The 12095-nt window shown below is 43.4% G+C and overlaps 1 protein-coding gene across 3 annotated transcripts in view; it reads left to right on the top strand.

Moving 5' to 3' along the window:
• SCARA3 (scavenger receptor class A member 3) overlaps positions 1-9540 on the top strand; it is a 62522-nt gene extending 52982 nt beyond the window's left edge. For all 3 annotated transcript variants that reach the window (XM_020983984.2, XM_020983985.2, XM_020983987.2), the window contains one exon: positions 6232-9540. In XM_020983984.2, coding sequence (XP_020839643.1) covers positions 6232-6683 — 452 coding nt within the window. In that variant the 3' untranslated portion in view covers positions 6684-9540. The remainder of the gene's footprint in view (positions 1-6231) is intronic.
• The last annotated feature ends 2555 nt before the right edge of the window (positions 9541-12095 follow it).

Consider the following 12095-nt stretch of genomic DNA (forward strand, 5'->3'; position numbering starts at 1 on the left):
GTGGAACCTTCGGTTACAGGCTGTATTCTGCTATCAAGTGTGGGCATTATAATGCTACAGGATTAGTTTTGTTTTCTCATTCTTGCCTTGTACTTTGTTGTAATTGCTGTGACTATATTGTTTCCTTGGTTCTGCTTACTTCACTCTGCACCCATTCAAATGAGTCTTTCCATCTTCCTCTGAACCAACCCCTCCATGTTACAGACAGGAAACTGAGGTCCACATCTGGCAGTAGATGCAGTAGTTGGCGACAGAATCAGAACTAGGCCCCAGAAGTCCTTCTGACTCCTAATCCCAGTGTCCCTTCCACCACACCTCACCAGACCAATGCTCCAGCCACAAAATAATACTTATGCTTTGGCAAACCTGAGCAGAGCCAGGTTACAAACAACTCTAGCTCCAGAGCCATGGCCCTTGGGCAGTGCTTCAGGGAGCCTTGTTTTTGCTGCTATCCCACTGTGGGGGTTTATTATGGAGAATGGGCCAGGGTAAAGCTTCTCAGTCTGTTGATGTTTCAAAAGCCCCATAGCTGCCATCCTCAGCCTCCCTCCCCCAGACAACCTAGAAGCACACAGGCAATTCTATTCTCTGTTATTCATGTATCTGAGTGAGTCAATACATGACAACATCTTCTAGTGGAGGGGGAGAGGCTGGGCGGGGAAGGCTAGGGATGGAGGTGGCAAGAAACTGGGACCTGAAGTTTTGGTTGGCTCTAGCAGGGTAGAGACTGGGCTCTGATTCCTGGTTTAGATCATAATAGAGCAACACTTATAGCCTCTCTGTTCCACTTAGAATGAATCATTCCAGGAGAGGTAACGGGGTTGTGGGGGGAAGGAGGATGAGGGGTGGAGGCTGGAGGGAGGACCAAGGGTGGAGCTCGAGGGAGTGTTGCTAAAATCCGAAAAATCAGAGAAGTTATGAGGTGGGGGTGGGAGGGGCTGCGGGGGGGGACTAGGCTGGCTTACAGTAACTTCCAGGGAGCTTAAAACTGTCCAGAGTTCCCAAGGGGCCCTTCTCCCTGAAGGCTAAGGCTCTGTAAGTAACAATATCACATCATGGCCATAGCTTTGAGTCGACAGTCAAAGCATCTAGGTTTTTGGTTCCTGGTTTTGATACTCCCTACATGTGTAACCTCTCTGGGCCTTCCATATGTAAAATGAGGAGAATTGACTAGAATCTTCTAGTTCCACCCTTCTATAATTCTGTTGTAAAGCATACATGAGAAGAGAGAGTGGGCCTAGCCTTCAAAGCCCTTCATAACCTAAGCCCCTTCCACCTTTCCAGTCCCCCAACACCTTGATCCCTGGCTCTTTTTCTTCAATCCAGTGACGCTGGCCTCCTGATTCAACAAATAAGACATTCCATTTCTCCCTTCTGGGTATTTTCTTTAGTTGTCCCCTATGTCTGATATATGCTGTCCCTCCTAATCTCCACCTGCTGGCTTCCCTGGCTTCCTTTAAGTCCTAACTCAATCCTACCTTCTACAGAAAGCCTTTCCCAGCTCCTCTTAATTCTAGTGCCTTCCCTGCCATAATTAATTGTTTCCTAATTATATATGTTTATATATGTGTGTGTGTGTGTGTGTATAGTTATAGCTTATTGGTACCTATTTGTCTGCTTATTCTCTCCCTCATTAGACTATAAGTTCCTTGAGGGCAGGGACTATCTTTTGTCTCTTTTATATCTCCAGCACTTAGCACAGTGCCTGGCACATGGGAAGCATTTAACAAATACTTGTTAACTGAGTGTGCATTGGTAGAGAGAGGTTCCTTACTGCAAGCCCCCACACATCAGTGAAATCATAAGTCTAAATTTGGGGGGGGGAGACTTAGAGAGCATTTTATTTAAAACAAAAAATTGGAAAATTGGAAAAAATTTCTAAGCAAAAAAATGTTAGTTACTTTTATAGGTCCAATTCTGATGACAAAGTTTTGTCCAAGTACTTTAGAGAAACAGGTCAGCTAAAAGATAGTCAACATCTACCTTAAGTCTCTATGTACGCTTTAATTCTGCCTCCATTGTCTTCTATTGAAATCCTAAGGACATTGGCTTAATGTCTCAAGGATTATAGTGAAATGGAGCTTAATCGCCATAAATTATAGGATTATTGTTCACATTTCCTATCTCTTTCACAATCATGGTCAAATGCAATGTTGATTCTGCTAAGTGGTGTGGTGAATTATTCATTGACATTGGCATTGTGCTTTTCCTTGGACCTCCTCCAGGGTACCACACAGGGTCTATGTACCACCATGGAGGTTCCGAAGTGAGGTGGTAAGGAGGGTCCCAGTCCCTTGTACTCTCTCCCAGCCTGGGTAGCTTTGCCTTCTTCTGTGTGGTCCTCATGTTCCTGCTCTATGCACCTATGTTTGGCTTCTAGGACCCAGAAGCCTAAACATCCCCAAACCTCACATACCTATTTATGACAATTCCTTCTCCTACTAACTTCCCCATTCAAAAAAATTTGCCGTGGGTTCTTGGCTCAGCTACCCCTCTTCCTCTTCCATCTGACCAATGATGCCTTCTATCAAAGCTATACCTCTTCCCTTTTTAATACATGTATACAATGACCTCAGAAGACTCACACTACCCCATCCCCTATACCCTGGGCCCTTAGCATCTGTTCTCATTCCCACAGGCCCTCATGGTGGGTCATAGGTCCAGTTTTTAAAAATGTGCATGGGTCATTGCACTAAGCTCTGGAGTACAAGGAGTACAGGACACAGGACTTATCCTGTTCTAGCTGGAGAGACAGAACATAAACACAAAAATATTACTGAGGTTACAAGAAAAGCTGGGCTAAGAGCCATGAGAATCATAGAGAAGATGAGTTCTAAGGGAGTTAAAAGGAAGGAAGTGCCCTCTGAGCATTGGGATGGGCAGGGGAAGGTTTCAGGGAGACCTGAAGCTTTCAATTTTGGAGTCAGAGGACCTGAAGAGCAAACAAGCAATTAATATGTACATATGTGTATATATATGAGAAATATGTAATACAGAAGAATATGGTAGAGACTTAAGTTTCCTCACCTGTAAAAAATGAGAGTATTGGACAGAACGGTTGGTGACCATGGGCATCACCAAACATCTCTGTGTTTCTATTTTGCCTTTCATAAAACAAATGGGTTAGATAAAAGCTGTCAAATATACCTCCAGTTCATCCACAAGATTCCAGAGTTGGGCTAAACCGGATTAAAATGGAATTGGGAAATATTTAACAAAATAAATAAAAATAGAGTAAATCACAGATAATGTTAATATGTGGTTTTCTAAGTCAATATGCAGCAGCCTTCAGGGATCCTTGCGTATGGTTTAGCAGCCCCAAGTTTCCATTGAGTTTGACACCACTGGGTTAGATCATTAGATTGTCTAGTTTCTAAGATGCTTAAGGATCATAGATTTAGAGCTGGAATTTACCCTACAGACCATATAGCCCAACCCCCTCATTTTACAAATGAAGAAACTGAGGCCCATAAAGGTAAAGTGACTTGCCCAAGGTCACTCAGGTGGTATCAGAGCCAGGATTTGAACCCAGGTTCTCTGACTCTAGCATTCTATACCTATTTTTCCTACTTTGTAATTCTGCATGTTTTTCTTTTAAAAACATGTTCATGTGTAATAAGAAGCCTTAGATGTTATCTTAGGTCCCTAAATCCCATGATCTCCCATTCCTTAGATAGCAAAAAGAAAAGGCCCCCATGCAAATAATGAATGGGTCTTCTTTGCTGCTTGTTTCCGCTTTGTTTTTCTGTCATCCTTCGAGGTCCCACAGGGAACCCTTACTCCCTCCTTTGTTCTCCAGTTCAAAGGAGTAGTTTGTCCTCTGCAGGGTATGTATGTTCAGAAAAGATGGGATACAGTTGACCACAAGAATGGTCTGTAAAAGAACCTTTACAGAAAGCAGAATCGTTAGGACAGCCCACCTTTTGTAGATAGATGTAAATAAGATGTTAATCACAGAGCAATTTGGAACTATGGCCAAAGGGCTGTAAAACTGTGCATACCCTTTGACCCAACAATAGCACTTCTAGGGCTGTATCTCAAAGAGATCATACAAATGGGAAAAGGACCCACATGTACAAAAATATTTATAGCAGCTCTTTTTGTGGTGGCAAAGAATTGGAAATTGAGGGATGCCCATATTGGGGAATGGCTGAACAAGTTGTGATACATGGATGTAATGGAATACTATTGTGCTATAAGAAATGATGAGCAAGCGGACTTCAGAAAAACCTGGAAGGACTTGTATGGAATGATGCTAAGTGAAGTGAGCAGAACCAGGAGAACATTGTACACAAAACAGCAACATTGTGCAATGATCAACTCTGATAGACTTAACTCTTCTCAGTAATACAAGGATCTAAGACAATTTCAAAAGACTCAAGATGGAAAATGCTATCCACATACAGAGAAAGAACTATGGAGTCTGAATGCAGATCAAAGTATATTATTTTCTCTCTCTTTTTTTCTTTCTCATGGTTTTTCCCTTTTGTTCTGATTCTTCTTTTACAATATGAATAATGTGAAAATATGTTTAATATGATTGTACATGCATAGCCTATATCAGATTGCATGCCATCTTGGGGAGGGGGACAGGGAAGAAGGGAGAAAAAAATTAGAACTCAAAATCTCGCAAAAGTGAATGTTGAAAGTTATCTTTACATGTAATTGGAAAAAATAAAATATTAATATGTGTGGGGGGAAGAGATGTTACTCATGGAAAAGTACCAAAGAAACTAGTAGAACAAATGCTGAGAATCAGAGCGCCTGACTTGGCATCAGAAAGAGCCAAGCTAAAATCCTCCCTCAGACGCTCACTAGCTGTATGATCCTGGACAAGTTGATTGCTCACTCTCAACCTCAGTTCCTCATCTGTAAAATGGGAATAATAATAGTGCTGACACCACAGTGTTGTCGTGAAGTTCAAATGAGATAATCTACATAAAGTCTGTTACATTCCTTTAAGTACTATATAAATGCTGTTATTATTATTATAGACTAAAGTCAGAAAAACTTGAGTTCTTAGTCTGATTTTACAACTCCCTGCCTCCATGACCCGAGGCAAGTCATTTCATGGATCAATAAAAGATAAAGTATTTGTGTAGTACTTTTTTTTGCTTTTAATAATATTTTATTTCCCCCAATTACATGTACAATTTTTAACATTCATTTTCCTTAAATTTTGAGTTCCAAATTCTATCCTTCCCTCCCTTCTTCCCTTCCCCCTCCCTGAGACAGTAAGCAATCTGATATAGGTTATACATGCGCAATCACATAAAACATTTCCACATTAGTCATTTTGCTCAAGAAGATTTGAATAAAAAAAGAAAAAGAAAGAAAGAAAGTGGAAAAATAGTATGCTTCAGTCTGTATTCAGACAACATGAGTTCTTTCTCTGGAGGTGGATAGCATTTTTCACCATAAGTCCCTTGGGATTGTCTTGGATCATTGTATTGCTGAGAATAACGAAGTCATTCACAGCTGATCATTATATGATCCTGCTGTTACTGCGTACAATGTTTTCCTTGCTCTGCTCATTTCATTTTGTATCAGTTCATGTTAGTCTTTCCCAATATTTGTTAAGTTCTTACCATGTGCTGAGCACAGTGCTAAACACTGGGGATACAAAGACAAAAGCAAAAACAGCTCCTGCCCTCAAGAAGCTTATATTCTAATAGAAGAAAACAACATGGATAGAGAAGCAGTAGCCAGGGAGGGGTGTTTTGGTTTGGGAAATCACAGGGATGGTGAGTAGCCTCATAGGTCGATAGATATTCTCTTTCCAGGAATGACAGATCGTTGATTTGATTAGTGTTTGCAAAGCTAAATGTGGACCTGAGAGCAGAGGGGAGGGGAGGTGGCCTAGCAGGAAGATAGGTGTGGTGTAGTGGAACTGGGCATAAAGCTGAGACCATATGGTGAATCCTCACCAATCAGGTGAGTGGGAGATAGAGGTAAAGATCCAGATCAGAGGGGAAGGGTAGAATAGCAAGCAATGTCAATAGTGGAAGCAACAGGACAGCATGGCTTGATGATAGCTGGGGTACCAGCATGGTTGGGTAAACCCTCACCATTCTGGGCCTCAGTTTCCTCTTCTGTAAAATGGGACAGTTGGAGTAGATGATCTCCTAGACATCTTCTTGATGTCACATTCTACATTCTTTATAATATTAAGCAATTAATTAATTAATTAAAGCAATTAAGTCTTGACCTCCCCTTTTCTTCCAATCCTAGGCATCCCTGGACCTCCAGGACCAAGAGGACTCAAAGGCGATGTGGGCGCAAAGGGACCCTATGGAAGCAGGGGTCCCAAAGGAGACAATGGTACTATGGGCCCCCCTGGCCCCCAAGGCCCTCAGGGTCAGCCTGGTAAAGCAGGGCCAGCAGGTGAAAGGGGACCCAGTGGCCTCAAAGGTTTCCCAGGCCTTAAAGGATCTAAAGGCAGCTTTGGATCAGCAGGACTAAAAGGACAGCCAGGCCCCAAGGGTGATATGGGACTCCAGGGGCCAGAGGGACCCCCAGGTTCTCCAGGTCCACCAGGACCCCAGGGCAAGCCAGGGATTGCCGGAAAGACAGGGTCACCAGGTCAGGTTGGGCCCATGGGTCCAAAGGGTGAGCCTGGCATACAGGGTCCCCCTGGTCTTCCGGGGCCTCCAGGGCTACCAGGAAACCAGAGCCCCTACTGAACAAAGTCCACTTCCTAGAAATGCTGCCACACAAAAGTTCTGGGGAAAGGGACTGCCCAAAGCAGCCCAGGGGCCTGTCAAGGAAGAAGCATCTCCCCAAAGACAACTGCGCCTCCTTCATCTCCACTAGGATTCCTCCTGGATCTGACCTGTCCATTTCCAGCTTTCAAAGGACTTCTGCTTGCTGCTTTGACTAGAACCAATAGGGATCCTGGAACCCTACCTATCCTTGTCCCCAAAGGCTGCTGCCATAGTCCCCAATCCTAAATTAATGGGACTAAACTTTTTAGTTCTTAGGGGGAAGATGGCAATGGGGATGATGATTATGGTGGTAGTGGTGGTTGTGGCGGTCATGATCATGGTGATGATTGTGGTGGTGATTGATGATAAAGAAGCAGCAACATCTTCTTACTATTCTTCTTTCTCATAAAGCCGTCTCCACTGAACAGGGGTCTAACTGGACTAGACTTGGGAGGGTGAAAGTGCAGGCCATGAGGAGGGCAGACGGGTCTGGGGGTGCCCACACCGATGGGAATTGAGCAAATTACCACGTGGGAGTTAGTGCATGAATCTGGTAGTGACCGCCCAGGAGAGGGTGTGGAACCAGTATCATTACTGGTATAGCAAATATTCTCTCTTATTCCCCCATCATATCCAATATGGCTAGGACCAACTACATACTAGATGTGTTGAGGAAGGAAGAGACAAAAAGGAACTTCCTGCTTATGGAAACCATTAGGGAGGAGGTCTATTTGATCATCAAAAATGCTTCTTGCTTTGGACTGTGCCATATTGGAGGTGACTCAGAAACCTTTACAGGAATGACTTCAGAGAGAAATGCTCTTCCTGATTGGAGTAGAAAGAAATGGCCGTGCTATCCTCAGGGCCCTGTCTCTGGTTTCAACTGAAAGCAAGGGGCCTTTTTAAAAGACCCCTTACCTCCCGGCCTCCTCTTGGGGCATGGAGCAGCCCAGTGGCAACTGATGTGGAAGAGTGTCTTCACTTTAGAGAGAAAATGCAGCAATTGAAAGTATACCCTAAAGTTTGGTTTTGGGGCTAGAACTGTAATTTTATTGGTGCAGGAAACTCCCCACGACACAACTTCCTTCACTAACACAGATCAGCACCTGCTCTGCATCTTCTAGTTTCTGAAAACTGCTTAAAATACATTGGCAAAAATGTGTGGAGAAGGCCACTGATGTTGGGATGAGGTAGAGACAGCAAACTGAAGAGGACGGGCTTGGTTAAACATGCTCATGTTTGGGTGCTTTGGGAAGATAGCTCTTCATTCAGAGAGTCCCCACCCCCAAGACACACACACACACACACACACACACACACACACACACACACACGCACACGCACGCACACGCACACACACAAACCTCATGCCTAACCCTGAGGTTAGCCCTCTCTGCTCCCTGAATGAGAGCTCATTGTCACGGTGGATGTCCCAGGCAGCAGCAGATACTTCCTGCTAACCAGAGCCCTGCTTCCACCACACCAGGTCCAACTGGCTGTAGCACACACTGAACAGCTGCTCATCCTGTACACATATTTACAGTGATCCCACAAGTCGTGCCTTTCTGCTCCCTGATCCAGGACTAAAAATTGCCCCTGGCCAATCCAGTGAAGAGGGACAAGATCACACTAGTAGTGGGCAGGACTCACCAATAAAATCAAGGGCAGGGCCCTCAAGTGACTACAGTGTTTGACCCTCTTGTTTCCCAAGGAGATACCGACTATCTCTCTACTTCCACCACCCTCTGCTTCCAGGAGGCACTGCTGGAGGGAAGTATCAAGAAATTCCTTGTAAAAGCATCGAGATCCCCAAAGCTATGGCCCTCTCTGGGCTGTGGGAAGCACCGAAGCCACTTTCCTCATATTTCTGCAGAATCACAATCCCAGGCTGGGGCCTGAAGTGGCATCTTAATGTCATGGTCTTTGTTCCAATTCATATGCAGCTGGTTTGCATATTCCCCCGTTGCTGCTGTATAACCCTCGTATCCACCTATATCACACAACCTTGTATTACTGGATCAATAAAGAGATACCTACCTGAGGGAGATGGGCTTCCTGACCTTTCTTCCAAGGAGGTGCCATTTTGGTGGAATATAGAGGAATCCCCCACAGATACATGTATCCCACATAGAGTATCCATGTGTAGACCTCTCTTCCAGGGAGGTGCTACTCTGGTGAAACATGGAGAAATCACCCCCAGAGACATCCAGCTCCGTATAGAGTCTTCATATCTGTACCTCTCTTCCATAGAGGTGCTGCTCTGATAGAACATAAGAGGAATCAGTCCAAGATAGGTCCATCCCATATGTAGTCTCTGTTTCTAGACACTCTGGTCCATCCATCAGTCAGCAATCATTTACTGAGTGGCTCCTTTATGAATAGCATGGTGCTTGACCAGGGGGTTAGGAAGGTAGAGGATGCAGTCCTTGTCTGGGAGGTCTTTATGGCCTAGTTTTGGGGGTGGGCAGTAGAAGATAAAGCAGGAGAGAACATATACATAAAAAGATACCTAAAGATAAAAAGAAAACAATAACAATAATTGCATTTATATAGCACTTCAAGCAAGTTTTGCAAAGTGCTTTACACAAGCTATCTCATATTACTTAAAATGTGGCCAAGTTCCAATTGAGCAGTATGGGCAATAATTTCCAGAAGATCATAAATTTAGAACTAGAGTGACTTTAGAGTGTATGCTATCTATCCTCTCCATTTTGCAGATGAAGAAACTCACACTCAGGAGGGTTAAGTGACCTGCCTGTGGTCATATACAGGCATACCTCAGAGACATTGCAGGTTCATTTCCAGACCACCACAATAAAACAAATATTGCAATAAAGCAAGTCACATGAATTTTTTTGTTTCCCAGTGAATATAAAAGTTATGTTTCCAATATACGGTATCATATTAAGTGTGCAATAGTATTATGTCTTTTTAAAAAAAACAATGTACATACCTTAATTAAAAAGTACTTTATTGCTGAAAAATGCTAACCATCATCTGAGCCTTCAGTGAATCGTAATCTTTTTACTTATGGAAGATCTTGCCTCGATGTTAATGGCTGCTGACTGATCAGGGTGGTGGCTGCTGAAGGCTAGGGTTGCTATGGCAATTTCTTAAAATAAGACAACAATGAAGTTTGCCACATTGATTGACTCTTCTTTTCATGAAAGATTTCTCTGTAGCCTGTGATGCTGTTTGAAAGCATTTTACCCACAGTAGAACTTCTTTCAAAATTCTAGGGGCAGTTAGGTGGCACAGTGGATACAGCACCAGCCCTGGAGTCAGGAGGACCTGAGTTCAAATCCAGCCTCAGACACATAACACTCATTAGCTATGTGACTACGGGCAAGTCACAACCCTAATTGCCTCACTGAAAGGAAAGAAAAAAGAAAAAAAATTCTTTAAAAAAATCCTCTCAAACCTTGCCACTGCTTTATCAACTAAGATTATGTAACCTTCTTCAATATTGTTATGTCTCAAGGAACAGGGAGGTTCAAGAAGAGGGAGACAGATGGGGGAATGTTCTGCCTGGTCCATGGAGTAGTCAGAACACACACAGCATTTATCGACTAAGTTCACTGTCTTACATGGGCATGGTTTGTGGCGCCCCAAAACAATTACAATAGTAACATCAAAGATCACTGATCACAGGTCATCATAATAGATATAATAATAATGAAAAAGTTTGAAATATTGTGAGAATTATCAAAATGTGACACAGAGACACAGTGTGAGCACTTGCTGTTGGAAAAATGGTACTGATATACAAATGCAGTATCTTTGAAGCACAATAAAATGAGGTAAGCCTGTAGGTAATTAACAGAAGAGTCAGGGTTTGAATTCAAATTCTCTTCAAATCTAACGCTAATTTCACTGCAACACTAGTTCCCTGACCACAGAAAGGAGAGAAGATAGCAAGCTGGGGTAGTAAGAGAAGGCTTTATAGAGAAGGTGGGCCTCCACCTGGGATATGAAGAACCAAAGATTCAGAGGAGCAGAGGAAGGGAAAATACACTCCGATGGCAAACTCTAGCCACCTACCCACCCCTGCCCCAAACAAAGAAACCCTTCACAGCCCATGTTCCCTCCTCTGATGTAACCTCTAGGTTGACTTCCATGACCCTGTTATTGCAATGATCCTCATTGTTTGACTCAACTCAACAGGCTTTTACTCCACATCAGACCCTGTGCCAAGTGCTGGAACTATAAAGACAAAACCAAAATGATCTCAGCCCTCAAGAAGTTTACATTATACAATGAATCCTTATTGAAAGAGCATAGACTTAGAGCTGGAAAATCATCCAGTCCAACCATTTCATTTTACATATGAGGACACTGAGGACCTAGACGAAGGTCACACACAATGCAAGCAGCAGAGTCAGGATTAGAAGGAACATTCTCTAACATCAAATCCAACGCTCTCTATCTACAGCCAAGTTCCAGAGCAGGAATACACCCCAACCACGTAGAATTGGAACAGGGTGAGATGACACTTCAGAGTTACTCTGGTCCCCAACAGCATTCTCTTCCCTATGAGGACCATCAGCTTCATGAAAGCATGTCCTCCTTGCTTTCTACCTCCTGAAGTGCTTAATACAGGCCTTGGACCAGGGAGGTGTGAAATAAATTTGCAGATTGGAATTCAGACCACATGTTATCTCCAGATTGTGGAGAGAGCTGAGTAAGTAGGGAAATTATTCCTATTTTCCCATGTGGCACTTCAACTCTTCTCCTAGATTCCTATGACTTTGCCAAAAGTAGTAGCATCAATAGACCAACTGGGAGGTTAGTCAGTAGACAAAAATTCAAACCAGACATCAGGTCTAGAGTAAGGATCCTTCTCAGGAAGCTAGGTGGTACAGTGGATAGAGTGCTAAAGTCAAGAAGACTTGTGTTCAAATCCAGCCTTAGACACTTACTAGCTGTGTGACCCTGGACAAATCACTTAACCACGTTTGCCTCAGTTTCCTCATCTATAAAATGAGATGGTTGGTCTCAATGGCCTCAAAGTTCCTTCCAGATCTAAATCTATGATGCCATGACTTGTCAAGTGGTGAGACAGTTTCTGGAATTTAGGCTTTTAGGTTTAAAGCTGAATGGGATGTTAGAAATCATTTGGTCCATTCCTCTTATTTTCCAAAGGAGGAAACTGAGGCCAGAGTGATTCAGTGACCTGCCTAAGGTAACACAAGAGGCAGAGTCAGGATTTGAATCCAGGGTCTCTGAGTTCAGATACAGCAGTCTTTTTGCTGTACTATAAATCTACACCCTGGAAAAAATGGGATTGGGAGTCCTGGAGGGTGGGGGGAGGGATGCTGCTTTGGGAATATTCCTGAAGGCCATCCTTTAATTGCCCTTACCATCCCAGTCTTCTCCATTTCAGCTCTGACT

Source organism: Phascolarctos cinereus, unplaced genomic scaffold, assembly GCF_003287225.1.
Source record: "Phascolarctos cinereus isolate Bilbo 61053 unplaced genomic scaffold, phaCin_HiC Scaffold_2;HRSCAF=192, whole genome shotgun sequence".
In the NCBI taxonomy this organism is placed as follows: domain Eukaryota; kingdom Metazoa; phylum Chordata; class Mammalia; order Diprotodontia; family Phascolarctidae; genus Phascolarctos; species Phascolarctos cinereus.